This window comes from Heloderma suspectum, chromosome 2 (genome assembly GCF_057233095.1).
Source record: "Heloderma suspectum isolate Gila_16-S chromosome 2, 16-S_ref, whole genome shotgun sequence".
In the NCBI taxonomy this organism is placed as follows: Eukaryota; Metazoa; Chordata; class Lepidosauria; order Squamata; family Helodermatidae; genus Heloderma; species Heloderma suspectum.
Window position 1 is genome coordinate 235,161,125 of NC_139459.1, and position 20,891 is coordinate 235,182,015.

The following is a 20,891-nucleotide window of genomic DNA, read 5'->3' on the forward strand; positions in this document are numbered from 1 at the left end:
TTCTGCTTCATTGACTACGCTAAAGCCTTTGATTGTGTGGATCACAACAAACTGTAGCAAATTCTTAAAGAGATGGGAGTACCAGAACACCTTACCTGTCTCCTGAGAAACCTGTACGAGGGTCAAGACGCAACAGTAAGAACTGGACATGGAACAACCGATTGGTTCAAACTTGGGAAAGGAGTATGACAAGGCTGTATATTGTCACCCTGCTTATTTAACTTATATGCAGAGTACATCATGAGAAACGCCGGGTTGGATGAGTCACAGGTCGGAATTAAGATTGCCGGGAGAATTATCAACAACCTCAGATATGCAGACGATACCACCCTTATGGCAGAAAGCGAAGAGGATCTAAAGAGCCTCTTGTTGAGGGTGAAAGTGGAGAGTGCAAAAGATGGTTTGAAACTCAACATTAAAAAAACCCATCACTTCCTGGCATATAGAAGGGGAAGAAATGGAAGCAGTGACAGATTTTATTTTCTTGGGCTCCAAGATCACCGCAGACGGTGACTGTAGCCATGAAAGTAAAAGATGCTTGCTCCTTGGGAGGAAAGCTATGGCAAACCTAGACAGCATAGTAAGAAGCAGACACATGACCTTGCCGACAAAGGTCCATCTAATCAAAGCTATGGTTTTCCCAGTAGCAACATATGGCTGTGAGAGCTGGACTATAAGGAAGGCTGAGCGCCGAAGAATTGATGCTTTCGAACTGTGGTTCTGGAGAAGACTCTTACGAGTCCCCTGGACTGCAAGGAGGTCAAATCAGTCCATCCTAAAGGAAATCAACCCTGAGTGCTCATTGGAAGGACAGATACTGAAGCTGAAGCTCAAATACTTTGGCCACCTAATGCGAAGAGAAAACTCTCTGGAAAAGACCCTGATGGTGGGAAAGACTGAAGGCAAAAGGAGAAGGGGACGGCAGAGGATGAGATGGCTAGATAGCATCACTGATGCAATGAATATGAACTTGAGCACATTCAGGGAGAAAGCAGAGGACAGTAAGGCCTGGCGTGCTATGGTCCATGGGGTCACGAAGAGTCGGACACGACTTAATGACTGAACAACAACAACAAGATGGAGTGCAGGAAGGAGTGGTGATGCAGAGGTAATTGGATACCCCTCACTAGGTGCCAGACAGGTTTCAGGATGCATCGGGGGCTATTGGGAGAAGTGAAATAAGAAAAATTAGCTGTTCCCTCATGTTTGAAAAGGTAAGGGGTTGGACCCCCAAATGGTAGATTCAGAGGGCCCCTCCTGTGAACAGAAGGTGTCCTCCCATTCATCAAAGGGTCTGAGTTCGAAAGAGAGGTCCGCGCACTTTAAAATTAATAAATTTTAAATTAATAAAAATTCAAAAACTGGGTTTCCCAATACATTTGATTTGGGAACCAAATACTAGTTGCTTCCCCCCCCCCCACCCTCATTAGAACAAATACCAACATTACCCCCTGCCACTTGGGTGAATTCAAAAAGTGGGAAATGCATTGTGGCAAAAATGGGAATGTACAATGGGAAAATCAACTACATGTGGACATCCTTAACTGTCTTTTATAGCAGCCCTACATCATGTTAGGACACCAGTGCCATCAAAGAACAAAGACAGTGACCAAGAAGGCTTTTAGGGAGCAGAAGTTCTGCCTGTAGGGGAGGAACCATTGCTCAGTGGAAGAACACGTGCTTTGCATGCAGGTGCATGGTTCGACCCCTACCCAGTTAGAGATAGCAGAACCAGGTAAGACGTTTTCCTGAGACCCTGGAGAGCCACTGCCAGCCAGCGTAGGCAAGCCTGAGCTGGATGGACCAACATTTCTGGCCTGGGATACGGCAGCTTCTTAGGTTCACTGCATCCACCATAGATCTGCACAGGTCTCTTATTCTGTCCCCAGAGAAGGTGGCACCAGTGTTGGTTTGTGCCGCATAAGAAGTGTGTTTTGTGCTGTGCAAAAAAAGGGCACAAGGATACTTAGCGTGCCCTCAATATTATCAGTCCTATACTGGGTGCCGCACAAATATTCCCTTTCGGTAGATGGAATTCCACTGACTGATGAGCATTTGCTCTTCTCTCTTCCCCCCCCCTTCCATCAATCATTTGCATACTCAATTTATTAGCAATCATTCTTCTTTAAGAGGCTTGAGACAAAGACACACAAAGGCTTAGACTATCTACAAATATTGTAGCAGTGGCTTTGGGCCACAGTCCAGGCTAGTTCTGCTTCTGCAGAGACAGGACTCTTCCAAAGAGCCATGTGCATTATAGCTATAATTTGTCATGCTCTGTTTTCTCCTAGGGGTGGTTGGTGTCTGCAGCCTCCCCTTATATTTCGTTGAGATAATCCTCATCAGCGTATATCAGGAAGCCGGTAAAAAGGCTGTCTGTCCAGTAGGGATCATAAAAGAGTCCATTCTGCTCCGAGTAGAATATCTGCAGCCAGACCTCATCCTCCCGCTTCAGGGAAAGGATCGTCGACCCAGAGGCGACATCGTGGTTCCCAGTGTTGGCATCAAACGTCTTTATCCGGTATTGCCCATTGTGCACCAGCCCAATAGCCAAGTGTTTATTGGCCAAAGTGATATCATAGGTGAAGTAGTAGATGCCGGGGATACTGCATATAAATTTCCCACTTGAAGTGTTGTAATTCCCACCTTCATTCATGAGGACTCTGTCAAATTTAATGGGCAGCCTCTCTCTTGGGTAGCTTTTGGTCACTGCGACGGAGAAGGCCGATCTAGCTTTATTGGCTCCACAGCTGCAGGGGCCTGGCATCCCAAGGTCTCCCTGTCCTCCTTTGGGGCCTTTCTTTCCTGGCCCTCCACTTTTTCCGGGGTTTCCCTTCAGGCCCTTTGCACCACGGGGACCAGCTTTGCCAACGGCGCCAGCTTTTCCTTTGGGCCCTGCTTTTCCCAGATTTCCTGTTCTGCCTTGTGGACCTAAGAGACAAGTCAACTCCAGTGAGTGTTCAGACCAGTGACTGGGTGGGTATTGTACCCAGTGGTATAGTGGTAAATGTGGAGCTGCAGGCACTCATCATGACAGTCCCCACAGCCACGCTCCCAAGGAGAGGCCAGAAAAGGCAGGCAGCTGTTTTGATCCATATCACCAAACCAGCTCTAACAGTTTTCATCTCCACCAGGAGAAGGTCTTCAGGAAAGCAAATAGGTCTTAATTGTCCATTTAAGACAACAAGCCACCCCAAAATACTTGTTACAACAGGGATAGCGCAAAACAATATATTGTTGCTTTGGAAATCCATTTCCTCACGAGTTACTGTGAGGAATTCAGCTCAGAGAGAACAGAGATGCCCAAGGGGCGTGGCCGATGACATCATCGTCCCTGCTAATTAAAAAGTCCGGATGCATCAACCCTGCGAGCCCTGGCTCCATTACACTACTGATGGCACCTTTAGGGTACTTCTGAACACTGCCATGAGCAGCAATGGGAAGTGTAACAAGAAGCCCTTTCAATAACAGGCTCCGCCTACTGTGGGGTTTTGTGCTACTGTCATTGTTTTAAGAGAGCCAGTGTGGTGTAGTGGCTAGAGTGTTGGATTGGGAGCCGGGAGATCCAGGTTCTAGTCCCCACTCGGCCGTGGAAGCTCACTGGGTGACTTCGGGCCAGTCACAGACTCTCAGCCCAACCTACCTCACAGGGTTGTTGTTGTGAGGATAAAATGGAGAGGAGGAGGATAATGTAAGCCGCCTTGGGTTCCTTTGCAAGAGGAAAAAAGGCGGGATATAAATGCAATCAATCAATCAATGCGACAGCACCTGTCCTGGCTGTGCTCATTCTGCTAGAAAATTAGTATACATCATCACTGTGTACAGTGTACACAGAGAAAATTGGTTCTGTACCTTTCTAAATAGGTAAAGTATATTTTTAATACAAAAAGTTGAAGCAAAAACTCCTGCTTAAAGACAATACCCAAGAAACAATAACTGGAGTCAAATAACACCATGATCTGTAAGTCGTCGTCTTCTACATTTGCAATAAATCTTTGTTCCATAATACCATTTTTTAAACTTAATGCAAAATACTGGGTTGGATCCAGCATTTTATCCTGCTGGTGGGAGGGCTGACCATGTGTCCTCCTATTTTGAAGGTGTCCTCTATGTGAACGGCTGTCCAGTCCAAGTCCAGTTTAAAGACAAAGAACCATCAGAAGGAAGAACTGGGCCTTGAAGTTGGCCATCAACAGCTCTTGGACAGCAGACTGAGCAAGGCCTCAGCACTACCTTGCCCACTGTTCTGGGGGACGCAGGTGACTGCAGAGGGAGGGGGAATCAGTGAAGCTCATCTCATCCCTCCCTTCCCACATTCAGCCAGAGGAAAAGCTCTGCTGGATCAAAAGCCTCCCATGGACAGAAGGAGCTTGGTCTGGTCCAGCCCGCTGTCCCCTTGCAAACAAGGTAAGCCAAAGAACATAACTGTGCCCCGTTTTCCCAGAGATGGAACTTCCCCTTCATCATCATCCTTGCTATGACACAGGGAGCAAGAAGGGATGTTCACAACGGTGTCCCTTCAATCCTTGGTTTCTTCAAAAGTCTTGTGAGAGAGTATTTATTTAAATAAATATTTCTATTGGGACTTTCCACTAAAAAAAAAAAAGTATCTGAAGCAGCTGACAAAATCATTTGCAAACAATACGTTCACAAATCCCCGCAAATAATAACAAAATGCAAAATGCAAAGCAGCAAAGAGCCTCCTCTAAGCCATTTATCTCCTCTCTCCCCCTTCAAAAGGAAGGACACCTGAACAAAATTGTTTTTACTTGCCATCTAAAGGAAAGGAAGAAGAGGGCCAGGTGGACTTCTCTGTGGAAGATATTCCGCTGCACAAAATAAGCCCCTGTCCCTGGTCGCCCTTCACCTCACTTCTGATGGAGAGAGGGTACCCAGAGCATCTGATGAGGATCCCAACATACAGATAGAGTCATATGGGAGTAGATGGCCTTTGTGGTTTTGGTGTCTTAGATGCTTGTTCAGATAAAACAGGGATGGGCAACTGGTGGCCCTCCAGATGTTTTGGCCTACAACTCCAATCAGCCCTAACCAGCATAGCCAATGCTGAAGGATGATGGGAGTTGCAGTCCAAAACATCTGGAGGGCCATAAATTGCCAACCCCTGCAATAAAATCACCCCTTTGCTATGTCTTCTAACCTGTGATATCACCCTTTAGGTGTGACCACTGTCATCCTGATGGTGGTGAAGGAAAAATATAGTCAATATGCACCATAGCAGTACCTCACAGTTGGTGTGATATTTGATGAAGGAAATGGAAAGAAACTGAGGTCTGGGAAGCCTATGGGTGAAACAACCTATAACCTAAACCTCACATGTCCCATTTCCTTTGTAAATGTCACACATGCTGCACAGCGAAGTGATACTATTATGGTCCCTTTCAACTGGCAATATTATCCCAAGAAAAAGCCAGTCGCTTATTTGAATGTGGCAGCTGAAAATGTGCATTTAATGCTCCTTGGCTTAATTATACTGAAGTGGGCTATGTGAAAAGTTGCAAAATCAGGCTGTACCTTAATACCTGCAGTTGTGATGAGACCTATGGTGGATGACATTTCTGAGACATGACAAAGGGTTTCTAATGTAATCACTAAAGCTGAACCCCACAATTAACAGCTAACTCCCTTCCATGTAGGAAGGGACAGAGTGAAGGCAGGTTGCCATCTGATTTGTATTTCCTTCTGGGATGAACCGAGTTTGAAAAGCAAGTTGTTCCTTACCTTCCTCTCCACTCTCTCCTTTCTCCCCATCTTTCCCATCTTGTCCATCTTTTCCTGGGAAACCCATCCTTCCTACATTCCCAGGGGCACCTGGAGTTCCAGGGGCACCCGGAGGGCCTTGTGGTCCCGGCACGCTGCAGATGAGTTGCTTGGAACCTTTCTGGATTTCTGCTTTTACAAAGCTACTGAGAAGCTGATTAGCTACACAGGGCACAATCCAGACAAACACAACCAGGAAGATCATGGTGGTGATGCCTGGAAGAAATTAAACAGAGGCTGTTAGGGACATGTATTACAACAGGGCACACATGAATGCCATCATGCTGGAGAAGATAAGAATTACAGGATTTAAATTCATATATCCTGGGTCCAGGTCCAAGCCGCTTTTCATTGAATTGGGTGGCACAATTTTGCTAGGTCAAGAGTGGGATCTACTGGTAGATCTCTGGATGATTTGCAGTACATCAGCAAGAATTTCTGACTCCCATTTTTTTTAATCAGTAGCAGCAACAATATTTTTATTTTTAATGTATTTGATTTGTACCTTGCCTTTCTAGCAAAAACTGCCACCCGAGGCAGCAATATGATTTTTCTTCTGCCCTAAATTATAGTGCTGAAATGAAGAGAGCTTCGGGTAATCAGGAGTGGATTTGTGTGTGGAAGGTACTCAAGACGCTTGAGGTCAGAATTCTTTAATTTTAAGTTTGATGTCTTTTGTGGTGGATCTCTAGTAAAAGAAGAAGCAGAAGAAGGAAGAGGAGGAGGAGGTCTGCAAGCCTAAAGTCTGCCTACCTCTGTGCTAGGAGCAGCATATGAATCTAGGCTCCCACAAGAACTGGGACTGCACTTCAGTATCGTCCTCAGTGTCACAGGGGTTTCAGTTTATGCTGGGAACCAGCCATGCTGGAATGAACACACACATTTGGGTTAACATGCTGTCAACAGAATCTGCAATTACATGTCCCTAGCCTTGTGAGGCCTTATTTGCAAAATCTCCCCCATTTCATGAGTAACTTGTCATTTATTTAGCACTTTATTCAGTCTCTTCTCAGACTGCCAAATTCCTGGGCACATCTTTCTTGTGTCATGTTGTTCATTGCCAATTCTTTCCGGGGTTAGCTGGATGTTGAAAGTTTACAGCATAAGGAAGTGGAAGTTAAACAGATGTGCTATCTGAATTGTTGTGGGGCACTTGTGCAGCCTTTCCCAACCCAGTGCCCTCCAGATGTTTTGGACCACAACTCCCAGGATTCCCGACTATTGGCCATGCTGGCTGGGGCTGATGGGAGCTGTGGTCCAAAACATCTGGAGGGCACCAGGTTGGGGAAGGCTGGACTAGTGGATAGGCCTAGATTTTCACCAACCAGCATAGGCCCAGATGAAATGGCCTTAGGCAAGTCACAGCTGCGGTGGGGGGGGAGGGAGGAAGAGTCTGAGCTGCAATACAAAAACAAGTCAGGAAGCTGAAGGTCAGCTCTTTCCCAGTTCTCTTCTTACAGACTGGGAAGGCGGACTGACTTGCCCTACTGGCGGACCTCTTCTTTACAAGAATTACTGATGGGCTGCCACCAGTCAGGATGAGCCTCTCGACACACCCAAGTCTCTGCTCCCTCTTTCCCACAAAACCAGGCAAGTAAAAGCAATCATATTTATATCATGCAACCAAGGGACATTTCGAAGTATAATAGGAAGCGTATTTTCCTGATGTACTCCTGGTTCCTGATATTTTGAGCAAATCCACAGTCTTGTAAGTGAATGAAGAGGATTTCCTTCCTAAGGAGAGGTGTACAGTTTCCCAGGAAGGCCTTCCCCAACCTGGTGCCCTCCAGATGTCTTGGACTTCAACTCCCATCAGCCCCAGCCAATAGTCAGAAATCCCACCTGCCGCCTCCCCAGAGATACCAGCAACTAGCAGCAGCAGAGGGCTGCAGCTTTAAAGACCAGGAAGAAAGGGGCAACTGCAGATCTTATCTGCCCCTTCCTAGCTGTTGCTCTCTCTTTTATATTGTTTTATATTTTATATTGTAATGTTTTAATATGTGCCTGGGAAGTCCATTGAGCAACTCAGGGGGTTGGGAAGGTGCCACCATAACTGTGGTCACGGATGGGGGGAGGTATGGCATTGGTGGATTAACAGGCCAGCTGAGGAGAAGAGGGGCTAGATACTTTATGGCTATCCCCTTCTGGTTCTTTCCCCAACCTGATGGTTCCTGGCAGCCTTACCAGCTTGCCCTTGGGTCTGGTGGTGCTGCTGCTCAATGCCAGGTCTCTCCAAAATACAATCTCCCTCATCCATGATTTGACTGTGGATGAGGGGGCTGACCTGGTATGTATTACTAAGACCTGGGTGGGGGAACTGGGAGGGGTTACTCTCTCCCAGCTGTGCCTGTTACATTCTGGGCCAGGGAGAGAGAACCGAGGTAGAACCCTCGGTCGCACGCTGTGACAAGTTTGCATGGCACTTTGAAGACAAAGTCACTCAGATTCGTCATGAATTGGACACCACGATTAACACAGTTCCATTGGTAGAGGCGTTCAGAGCACCATCTGGTCCAGTTTTATTGGATGAATTTCAGTTATTGAGACCTGAGGATGTGGACAAAGTGCTTGTCTAAGTCTGATCAACCACTTGTGTGCTTGACCCTTGCCCTTCATGGCTTATTACATCAAACAAGGAGAGGATGTCTAGCTGGGTCCAGGAGGTTGTAAATTCCTCCTTGGGAGAGGGAGTGGTGCCGGCCTCCTTAAAAGAGGTGGTAATCAGGCCACTCCTGAAAAAGCCTAACCTGGACCCAGAGGATGTTAACAATTATAGGCCAGTGACCATCATTCCCTTCCTGGGCAAGGTGCTTAAGAGGGTGGTTGCAGGACAGCTCCAGGCACTCTTGAATAAAATAGATTGTCTAGATCCATTTCAATCGGGCTTCAGGCCTGGTTCTGGAACGGAAACTGCCTTGGTCACCCTGTGGAATGACCTCTGCCGGGAGAGGGACAGGGGGACTGCCACCCTGTTGATTCTCCTGGACCTCTCAGTGGCTTTCAATACTATCGACCATGGTATCCTTCTGGATAGGTTGTCTGGGTTGGGAGTTGGAGGCACTGCTCTACAGTGGTTCCGCTCCTACTTGGATGGCCGATTCCAGAAGGTGGTGCTGGGGGATTATTGCTCTGTGCCGTGGCAATTGTGCCATGGGGTTCCACAGGGTTCTGTTTTATCCCGCCTGCTGTTTAACATCTACATGAAACCGCTGGGGGAGATTATCTGGAGGTGCGGGCTGAGATGCCATCAATATGCGGATGACACCCAGCTCTACCTCTCTTTCTCATCAAAACCAGGTGAGGCAGTGGCTGTTCTGAATCAGGGGCTGGGCATGGTAATGGGATGGATGAGGGCCAATAAACTGAAACTCAATCCAGACAAGACAGAGGTACTGTTAGTGGGTGGTTCATCTGCCCAGCTAGGTGATATTCAACCTGTTCTAGAGGGGGCGGCACTCCCCCTAAAGGATCACGTTCGTAGTTTGGGGGTGCTCTTGGATCCAGAACTGTCACTTGAGGCACAGGTGAACTCAGTGGCACGGAGCACTTCTTATCAGCTTAGGCTGGTATACCAACTACGCCCTTATCTGGACAGAGATAGCCTAGCTACAGTTATCCATGCTCTGATAACTTCTTGTCTGGATTACTGCAATGCGTTATACGTGGGGCTGCCTTTGAAAATGGTCTGGAAACGTCAGCTGGTCCAAAATAGGGCAGCAAGATTGTTAACTGGGACTGGCCAATGAGCTCATATTATGCCAGTACTGTTCCAGCTACACTGGCTGCCAGTCCATTTCCAGGCCCGGTTAAAAGTGCTGATATTAACATTCAAAGCTCTTAATCGCCTTCTCCCATATGTGCCTGCCTAGACCTTAAGATCATCCTTAGCAGCCCTTCTCTGTGAGCCCCTGCCAAAGGAAGTGGGGTGGGTGGCTACTAGGAGGAGGGCCTTTTCTGCTGTGGCACCCCGGCTGTGGAATGAGCTCCCTAGTGAGGTTCGCCTGGCACCTACATTGTATTCCTTCCGGCGCCAGGTGAAGACCTTTTTATTTTCCCAGGCATTTTAGCTTTCTAGACTTTTAGCTTTGCTGTTTTAAATCTGTATTTTAAATCTCTGCATTGCTACTAGGTTGTATTCTGGTTGTATTCTGGTTTTAATGTTTTTATATTTTAATGTTTGTATATTTTATATTGTTTTACTGTGTGCTTTTTGGTTTTAATTTTTGTGAACTGCCCAGAGAGCTTCGACCACTGGGCGGTATAGAAATGAAATGAAATGAATGAATAAAATAAATCCTGGGAGTTGAAGTCCAAAACATCTGGAGGGCACCAGGCTGGGGAAAGTTGCACTGCAGCCTCACAATTCAGACAGCGCATCTGTTTAACGTCTTCTGCATGCTGTAAACTTCAACCCACATCAACTCCCACCAGTATGGACAATGGACAAGAATCCTGAGAGTTGCCATCCAAAACGTCTGGAGTAGGACTGGGTTGGGAAGGCTGACCAACTGCACCTTTAATGAGATCAACTGCTAGGATCAGAATTCCAACCTGATCTTCTGCTCTCCCCAAGCCAGTGCAATGCTAGAAGCTGTTCGTTGACAAACAGTTCTGGTTACGCTCTGGAACCTTGAATGAGACCTGGGCTCTCACAGCTTGGCCTCCTCCCTTTGCCTTCGACCCGGTGTCTTCAAGGTCTGCAGTAAGAAGAGCAGCACCAGTTCGGCAGTCTTTGCTTCCCCTTCCTGAGTATGCCTGGAGATGTGCAGCTATCTGCCTTGCACAAAGCTGTACACATAAATACCACCCACAGCAATCGCCCAGCCTTCCCCATCTTGACGCCCTCCAGATATTTTGGACCTCAACTCCCACCAGCCCCAGCCAGCATGACCAATGGTGAGGAATGATGGGAGTTGTAATCCAAAACATCTGGAGAGCACCAGATTGAGGAAGGTTGGCCTAGCCTGTATCTCCTTCTCAAGGCTGGCTCCAGGGAGGGCAAAGGCTGGACAAAGTGTCCTCTGGTGAGTCCTGTCCTCTCTCTGTGGATCCTGGTGGGCTTCCTTAGTTGCAGTGGCAGTGCTCCAAGCAGTGCTGGACAGCCTGGGTCTAGCCACCCTTTCAGTTTCCCACAATGCCCCAGAACGATGCTAGATCAGGAGCATTGTGGGAAATTAAAAGGGTGAATATCTGGTGCTGCCCAGCATTCCGGGCCAAGAATAAAAATCAAGCAGTCCCAGGCAGGCAGCAGCAGTGGGCCCTGGTGGGCCCCTGGCAGCTGCCTTGCTTCTGGTGCTGGAGTGCACATCTCCTTTTCCAAAGTACTGGCCAGCCCACGGGACAGATGAAATTCGACAGCTACTGGCTTTGCAGGGGATGCTCAGTACATAGCCAGGTGCCATCATTGTTCCTAATGATAGGCAGCAGGCCTGGCCCTACCATTAGGCAGAACGAGGCAACAGATGCTGGGAGGTGGCAACAAACAAGGTGTTGGCGGTGAGAGCTGTGTGCCAAGGGGCCTGCCCTGTGTCCCCTAAGCTAGCTTGCTGCCTTCAGGTGTGGTGGAGGATGCCAGATTCAGCTGCCAGTCCAGTCAGCTTCTGAACATGGAAAAGGAAGAGGGCGCCATCTTTACTTTCTGAGCCTCAGACAGCAAAATATCTTGGGCTGTCCCTGATAGGCAGAGATGGAAGTATGGGTCCCAAGAGCCAGGAAAGATGAGGAAACAAGTGGGAGCGGCCAAAGGCCCAGGAGGGCAGGCAAAAAATCAGAAAGCAAAGAGAAATGGAGTCAGGTGCTGAGCTGATTATATTCAGGACGTCTAGGTAGTTAGGTAGTGACTTCTGTATCCCAAGTATAAATAGCATGCAGATAGCACAGCTGCTATGCTGGTTTTGGATAGATACTCCCTGCCTTTATTTATTTATTTAAAACATTTATAAACCACTCTGTGTTTAAGAAAGATCCTCAAGTGATGAACAGCAAAGAAAAACAAACAAAATACAGAAGAATAAATATGTTTAAAATCAAATTATAGCAATAAAACAGGGGCCGTCTTCTTCTCAAGAAAGGTTTTTTTTTTAACTAAAAACGTCATTAGCTGATGCCAAAAACAAAGCAACACTGGTGCCTGCCTGATATCAACTGGCAGGGAATTCCATGGAGAGTGAGCCAGTACTCTACATGTTCTACTCTGAGTGGACTCTAAACGGGCCTCAGGTCGATATGGAACCACCAAGAGGACCTCATCCAGTGTCCTCAGTGACTTGGCAGGCTGGGAAGGGAGAAGGCGCTCTCTCAAGTGTCCTGGTCCCAAGTTGTTTAGGGCTTTATATACCAGTAACAGAACCTTAAACCTGGCAGGTAGGCAGCCAGCACAGCAAAGGAGTTACATGCTGAAAAAGGGCCGCTCCCGACAACAGCCGAGCCGCTGCATTCTGCACTTGCTGCACCTTCTGGTCCGACCGTAAGGGCAGCTCCACGTCGAGTGCACTGCAGTATCCCTGTCCAGGAGAGGCTGCAGCTGGGAAACCAGCTGAAGCTGGTAGAAGGCACTCCTAGAAGGCCGCTCGGGCCTTAGCAGGAGAAACCAGCGGGTACAGGTTTTCATAAGAACATAAGGAGAGCCCTGCTGGATCAGACCAAGGGTCCATCTAGTCCAGCATTCTGTTCACACAGTGGCCAACCAGATGCCCACAGGGAACCCACAAGCAGGATGTGAGTGCAACAGCACCCGTCCACCCATGTTGCCCAGCAACTGGTGTACATAGGCATACTACCTCTGATACTAGAGGCAGCGTATAGCCATCAGGACTAGTAGCCATTGATAGCCTTCTCCTCCAGGATTCTATTGCCATGCTGGGGAAAGTGCTGGTTTCAGTCCTATTAGGCACCTTTTAAAGCAGACCAGTGCCCTCCAGATGTTTTGGATCACAACTCCCATAATAACTGACCATTGGCCATGCTGGCTGGGGTTGATGGGAGTTGTAGTCCACACCATCTGGAGGGCGCCCAGCTGCATGTCCCTGTTTTAAAGGCTTGGAGCATTACCGGGCAATCAAATACTCATCTACTCAGGAGTAAGTCCCTTTGAGTTCAATGGGGCTTATGTCCAGGTAATTGGGTATAAGATTGCAACTTCCTCCTTTTTTTTCTTTTTTTTTTGGCTCCTCACCTTTGAATTCCCTTCCCTGGCAGTTTCTTCATTCTGAAATGTAAGAGGCAGGAAATTCATGAGAGGAAATAAGTATCAACATTTGGGAGATTTTAGAGAGAGAGATACTGCATGCTTTTTATCTTTGAAAGAAAAATGCATACGAGTGCTGTTTCCTGCTTGGAACTGTAGGGATGAGTTCAAGTAAGATAACATTAAAAAAAACAGGCTGTCATCACTTCCTAGGCATACCCTCAGATCTTGGGAGGCCAGGAACAGAAGGAATAGTGTGTACGTGGCTTATACGGCAGGGGTGAGGTGCAGAGAAAACACACAGTGCATCTCTGGCTTCAGATCTTTGCACCCCAAATCACTTGCTGGAGAAAATGTGCTCCAACTTACTGTTATTCAAGGATCCCAAGCAATTTGAAATACATATAATGAAGAACATGCAGAAGGGAGAGAGAGGAGGACAATGAATCCTTGAAAAATCCTTCTAGCCTATTTTTCAATATTTTCCTCTATTTCCTGTTGCTTTTTACATGTTGAACAATTATTGGTGAAAAGTAATACATGGGGATGCCAGATCCCCAAACGGGTGATCATTATTCAACAGCATCTCTCTTGCGTACTTTCAGAACCAGACATCTGAGTTCGGATACACCTCAGCAAATGCTCATGGACCTCTCGTTCGCCAGAGGAAGACAGGATCACAACGAGGCCTCAGTCATAAGAACTTCCAGAGCCTCATCCTGAAATATGCAATTGGACTACAACTCCCAGCATTTCTGACCATTGGTCATGATGAGAGTTGAAGTCTAAAATATCTGGAGGTCACCGGGTTGGGAAGGCTGATTGTAGAATAATGAATGGCTTGTGTGCCATTCTCCATCATTGCCAAGCAACTTCAGCCTATGCACACACACACCCCTGAGTTTAGAGCCAGATCTTCCCGGTCAAAGGATACAACCTCTAGATAGATGTCTTGTTATGGATCTGGGAGGGAGGGTGATTTATTCTACAAGTGGACCCCTCATCTACCGTTCTGGATGGGGTTGCACTCCCCCTGAAGGAGCAGGTTCATAGCTTGGGGGTCCTCCTGGAGCCATCTTTGTCACCTGAGGCTCAAGTAGCCTCAGTGGCACGGAGTGCCTTCTACCAACTTCGGTTGGTAGTCCAGCTATGCCCCAATCTGGACAGGGATAACCTGGCTTCAGTTGTCTATGCTCTGGTAGTCTCCAAGTTAGATTATTGCAATGTGCTCTACGTGGGGCTGCCTTTGAAGGCGGTTCGGAAGCTGCAGTTTGTGCTAAATGCAGCAGCCAGACTGATGATAGCGACCATAAGGTCTGAACATATAAGACTAATTCTGGCCTGCTTGCACTAGTTGCCTGTATGTTTCCGAGCCCGATTCAAGGTGCTGATTTTAACCTATAAAGCCTTACACAGTTTGGGACCACAACACCTGACGGAGCACCTCTCCTGACACGAATCTACCCATATACTATGCTCAACGTCTAAGGCCCTCCTCCAGCTGTCTACACTGAGGGAAGCTCGGAAGTCGGCGACAAGGGAGAGGGCCTTTTCGGTGGTGGCCCCCAAATTATGGAATGATCTCCCCGACGAGGCCTGCCTGGCGCCAACATTGTTATCTTTTCAGCGCCAGGTTAAGACCTTTCTCTTCTCCCAGGCATTCAACATTATATGCTACGTGTTTAATTGATCCTGGAATGTCTTATGGCTATGGCAGCCGCCAGCATGATCACATTACTCGGGTGCTGAAGGAGTTGCATTGGCTACCAGTTGTTTTTCGGGCCAAATTCAAGGTGTTGGTTTTGACCTTTAAAACCCTATACTGTTCTGGCCCAGCCTATCTCAAGGAGTACCTCCAGCAACACCAGACAGGCCACTCAACAAGATCAGCCTTGGTTGGCCTTCTCTCTGTCCCATCAGCCAGGACAGCTAGGCTGGAGAGGACGAGGGAGAGGACGAGGGAGAGGACGAGAAGAGGGCCTTTTCTGTGGTGGCCTCCACTCTGTGGAACTCCCCCCCAGGGAACTCTGCCATGCCCCCTCTTTAATGAGCTTCCGCCACGCACTGAAAACTTGGTTATTCAGGCAGGGATTTGGGGTGGGTTAGGGTATTTTAAAATAATGTTTAATGTGTAATTTTACTGTTTTAAATTGTATGGTTGTACATTACCAGAGTGGCCACGTGACCGGCCAGATGGGCGATTAAGAAATTTAATTTAAAAAAATTAAAATAAAATATGGTTGTTTTTTGAGATTGTTTGAAGTTGTTTTAGATTTTTTTTGGTGTATATTGTCTGTTCATGTGTTTTTTTATGTAAATGGTTTTTAATCTCTGTATATTGTATTTTAAATGTTTTTAATCTTTGTAAACTGCCCAGAGAGCTCTGGCTGCTGGGTGGTATAGAAATGTAATAAATAATAAAAATATTAATAATACAAGGGCTCTGCAAAAATGAATTACTGATAGGCTGCTACCACAAGCGAATCCTTGTGTCCTCCAGATGTTTTGGACAACAACTCCCATCCAGCGAGACAGCATGGCCAATGGTCGGGCATTCTGGGAACTAAGGTCCAAATCATCAGGTTGCCTGCCCCCCTCCTAGTGGAATGGGAACGTATGGCCCTGCAGGTGTTGCTGGCCTGTAACTCACCACTGGCTATTCTAGCTAGGACTGATGGGAGTTGCAGTCCACTAGCATCTGGAGGGCCACATGTTCCCCATCCCTGCCATAGTCTGAAAATCTTGGGGAGTTTCTGAGTCCTATTGCCAAAGACACCCCCCTTCACCCCACCTCCAAGAAAAAAGTAAAAAGGAAGGTACTTTGGCTTCCCCCCCCCCAAAGCTACACCCCCCACCGTACTTAACAGAACCTTGTGAAATATCCCAAGAACACAAAGGATAACTTTGCAACTGTTCAGTCCTGCATGTCAGCAGGTGTTTAGTCACCTTTGTTTAAGACAATCATCAACCCCCCCCCCCCGGACCTGTGGTTGTTGTTGTTGTTCAGTCGTTCAGTCGTGTCCGACTCTTCGTGACCCCATGGACCACAGCACGCCAGGCCTTCCTGTCCTGCGCTCTCTCCCGGAGCGTGCTCAAGTTCATATTCATTGCATCCGTGATGCTATCTAGCCATCTCATCCTCTGCCGTCCCCTTCTCCTTTTGCCTTCAGTCTTTCCCAGCATCAGGGTCTTTTCCAGGGAGTTTTCTCTTCGCATTAGGTGGCCAAAATATTGGAGCTTCAGCTTCATTATCTGTCCTTCCAATGAGCACTCAGGGTTGATTTCCTTTAGGATGGACTGATTTGACCTCCTTGCAGTCCAGGGGACTCGTAAGAGTCTTCTCCAGCACCACAGTTCAAAAGCATCAATTCTTCGGCGCTCGGCCTTCCTTATAGTCCAGCTCTCACAGCCATACATTACTACTGGGAAAACCATAGCTTTGATTAGACGGACCTTTGTCGGCAAGGTGATGTCTCTGCTTCTTACTATGCTGTCTAGGTTGGCCACAGCTTTCCTCCCCAGGAGCAAGCGTCTTTTAATTTCATGGCTACAGTCACCGTCTGCGGTGATCTTGGAGCCCAAGAAAGTAAAATCTGTCACTGCTTCCATTTCTTCCCCTTCTATATGCCAGGAAGTGATGGGGCCAGATGCCATGATCTTCGTTTTTTTAATGTTGAGTTTCAAACCAGCTTTTGCACTCTCCTCTTTCACCCTCAACAAGAGGCTCTTGAGATCCTCTTCGCTTTCTGCCACTAGGGTGGTATCGTCTGCATATCGGAGGTTGTTGATAATTCTCCCAGCAATCTTAATTCCGACCTCTGATTCATCCAACCCGGCATTTCTCATGATGTACTCTGCATATAAGTTAAATAAGCAGGGTGACAATATGCAGCCTTGTCGTACTCCTTTCCCAATTTTGAACCAATCGGTTGTTCCATGTCTGGTTCTTACTGTTGCTTCTTGACCCTCGTACAGGTTTCTCAGGAGACAGGTAAGGTGGTCTGGTACTCCCATCACTTTAAGAATTTGCCACAGTTTGTTGTGATCCACACAATCAAAGGCTTTAGCGTAGTCAATGAAGCAGAAATAGACGTTTTTCTGGAATTCTCTTGCTTTCTCCATGATGCAGCGAATGTTGGCGGTAGCCAGAGATATTTATGCAAATGTATTATCCATCAACTCCCCTTCCCTTTTCCTCGCACCACAAAGGAGAAAGAAAGCCATTGTCTTCTTCCTTCTCTCAGCGTCTGCACCCTGAAAATCCTCAACATCCTGGGAGCAATCTCTGTGTAAGAACTTGTTTTGTTTTATTGTAATTACTAAATCCTAAGAGGAAGGATAAAAAGAGCAACCCAAATCCGTGGATTTGAGAGAAAGGCCCCATTCATACATAACAGCAGCAAATCAAGGGTTAATTCACCCACAATTTTCTACAGCGTGTGCTGCCACCATTTTGAATATGCAACCTCTGATTGACTTGAGTGGTGGTTGTTCCATGATGTCTGAACCCCGACAATGACTTGGTTCATAGGTGGGAAACAGCCCTCCAATAACCGTACAACAGCCCATGGGTTATTGGAGGGTTATTTCTCCCTCTGACAAGCCATGCAGCACAGATAGGCAGGGATTATAGAAACTGTGCCTGGCACATGCCGCGGTTTAAGTAAGACACAGTGGCTTATTTTAATCATGCGAACTTAGCCTGCTATGGATTTGCAACTGGCATACAGATGCACATTACCTTTGATACTGGAGGTAATATACGGCCATACTGACCAGTAACCAGTGGTAGCCTCATTCTCCACGCCTTTAAAGAACATTTGGGGTTGCATCCAGGAGCTGCTTTCTTTGAGAGGAAGAGCTCTGCTTGTGAAAGTTCCCTTTGCCCAATTTTGGGGGTTCCCTCCTAAGCCACGGTTCACCCCATTGAGCAGGATGTCTCCTCACTCTCTGTGTAGTATTTTCAGGAGGCTGGAGGGGCTGCTGCAGGCGGAAATGACTGAGGATGTCCACTTCCTCCAGCACAGATAATCCAGCTGAAACCTGGATCCAACTCATTAGGTTCATTTTGTATTAAGTTTTCCTTATTATCAGTCCTTGGGGGCCTCTATCAGGCAGAGATGTGGGATATAAATATTTTAGATAAATACAAAGTAAGACTAGATGGGAGTTCATTTATCCTACTCTCACCACCCAGAAGTGCATGTAAGTATTAATATGGCCTCCCCTCTTTATCTCATGCTCCAAACTGATGATTGGAATATTAAGGGGCAGACTATGGCCCAGTTCTAAAACACTGTTCCTGTGGTGCAGGATTTGGTAGGCGCAAAGCCTCTCCACTGTGCTCAAAACGCACCCACACATGCGGGGGGGGGGGATTCACAATCTCCTCCCTTTCTTTAGTGGGGAAAATGGTGAGATCAGGCTTCTGTGCATATGGGCGCACATATGGAGCACCTGCATTACATATTACAACTGCATTCTCTGCTTTTTCATATTAACATGCTAACAGGGACTGGTTTTCTTTGTATGTGCAGGCTGGGTTGTGAATGAACTGCCTCTGAGTATGCACAGAGTGTTCTTTTCTCACTATTGAGTAAACACAGCCAAGCCTCATTTTAAGTTGTGCAACTGCTCCCACAAGTTGTTCCATGATTAGAAGAGATTGGGAAGTATTTACAGACCTCTTTGTGAAAGACACAGTATCTCGTTCTGCTGTTTTATTTGCTGACACTGACATTTTCCCTTGGCTTTTTATCGTTTCATTGACTGCTGATTGCTATTGTGTTTTAAAGTGTTATAGTTCTAAGCAGCATCAGTGGGAGGCACACAAAGACGGTCAAGAATGAAAGAACTAACCATGCAGCACTATGACTTAGCTTGTGAATGGAGACACCCCGGGGCAAGTGAGGGGTGCCAGGAGTCAAGTGAGGGGTGCGGGGAGTCACCAGGACCTAAGAATACGGATGGGCAGCTCAATAACGACTATAAAGCCAACAAGTCATGTTTGTTAATAGAAAAGTGTAGATGAAATCTCACCCTACAATAAAGGATAAATAAAACTATAAAGATAAATAAAAAGAAAAGGTTGCATTTCTTTATGTATAAGGACCATACATTTTGATTAATGGTAAATAAACTGGAGCCTTTTTGATAGATAAGCAAAACAGAGTGACCTTGTTACAAAATATGCGGCCCCTTTAATCTGACCCCAAAGGTCAAGTCATTTGTCTCCCTGCTTTATGACCACCCCTTCAGACTGAATATTTGGGCTCAGCTCCAAAAATGATGGATTGGCCTTCCCCAAGCATCCTCCAGATGTGCTAGAGTACAACTCCCCATGCTCGCTGGGGATCATGGGAGTTGCAGTTTGACACATCTGAGTGGCGTCAGGTTGAGAACAGCTGCAATGGATTTTGTTCTGGACTAAATCGATCATTTTCCCAGGGTGGAATCGCAACAGCCTGACCTTTGGGTTACGAGCTCAGGATAAAAATGACAATCCTTTGGCCGAAACCAAAGGAGCTGTTGATGGTCGTGTGCAGTCTTTGAATCTAAACAGGAAGGCATTGCCTGGTGGAGTTCAGAGGGAGAGACTAGAGCGATACACCAGGAATGAACTTGGCCTCTCTTGTCTTTTTCCAGTTCCAGAACTTGGAGCTCAGCTGCAGAATTTGGTCTGCCACTGAGCCTGCAGCGATTCTTCGGGACTCTCCCTTTTGAAAAGCTCCCTTGCATTAGAGAAGACAGTTTTGCAACCCTTGTACAGACAACTACCTTTATGCTAAACTCAGCTTTTCGCCCGTGTTGTTTCTTACAGCTTTCCAATGGTCCTATTAAGGAGTTCCACACAGGCTTCAAGGTTTTAAGGCTGCAATTGTTGGGATACTTACTTAGGTGTAAGACACAGTGACAGTGGGATTCACTTCAAAGTAAGCATGCATAGGATCAGGCTGTAAGCCACCTTTAGAAACCATTTTAAGAAATGTTAAATGTAAAATACTACTCACGGGCACAGATTTCTTCAAGAAGAGCCTGACATCCAGAAGGAAATCTGCTGAATCTTAAACAGATGTTCCCCTGCAGAACACTGTTGTCCAGTTTCGTGGGAGTTCTTGTTGCAAAGCGCTTCCTTTAAATGACGGGTTTGAAATCTTGCATTCTTGAATGCCTTCCTTGAAGTTTGTAAAAGTGGGTGCCTTTCATTTGCGTTCCGTTTCTTGCAGCAGCCTCAGTTATTTCTTTGGCTCAGCTTTGCCAGAGGCATATTTTGATTATTGTGTAATGTGTTTGAGCTTCTGCCTCGTATCACGTGAGACATGGAAGAAAACCTTACACACATGTGGCTGGATGCTTGGAAGGCTCCAGATTCATTGGAAAAACGTCTGTCTCTCTCCCCCGCCCCCCACCGCAGCTTAAAGGGATCAGGAGTCGCCCGTCGCCTTCCTCGAGCAGAGTGGGGCGTGTAAGATCAAGTAAAGCCGAGAACGGATTCTCTGAAACAGAGATGTCCAACAGGTGGTCCGCCAGCTGGACTGAGCCCACAAAAGGAGGCTTATCTGGCCCCTGGCAAGGCAGCCAAATTTCAGCCAGGGTATGGGAAAGAGCTTGCTTACCGTTCCATGCAAAAGGAGGGCATTTTCACGCGATAGGTTCAGTGGTGCGGTGGCAGATTTTGAAGTGCAGGAGGAGCTCATATGGGCAGTGCCCAAAGCCACACCCCCAAGGAGAATCCATAGGCTAGGAACATAGGAAGCTGCCTTATACCGAATCAGACCATGGGTCCATCTAGCCCAGTACTGTTGACTCTGACTGGCAGCAACGGCTGTCCAGGGTTTCAGGCGGGATTCTTTCCTGGCCTTACCTGGAGATGCCGGTGATGGAACCTGGGACCTTCCGCATGCAAAGCAGGTGCTCTGCCACTGGC

At 47.0% G+C, this 20,891-nt stretch overlaps 1 protein-coding gene across 1 annotated transcript; it reads right to left on the bottom strand.

The window, feature by feature from the left end:
- Positions 1 to 2,110: 2,110 nt before the first annotated feature.
- On the bottom strand, positions 2,111 to 20,358 carry C1QTNF2 (C1q and TNF related 2). The gene is made up of 3 exons (XM_084838598.1): positions 19,975 to 20,358; positions 5,740 to 5,994; positions 2,111 to 2,931 (listed from the first exon to the last, which is right to left on the bottom strand). The coding sequence occupies exons 2-3, from the start codon at positions 5,981 to 5,983 to the stop codon at positions 2,318 to 2,320; spliced, it is 858 nt and encodes a 285-aa protein (XP_084694724.1). The 5' UTR covers positions 5,984 to 5,994; positions 19,975 to 20,358; the 3' UTR covers positions 2,111 to 2,317.
- Between the last annotated feature and the right edge of the window lie 533 nt (positions 20,359 to 20,891).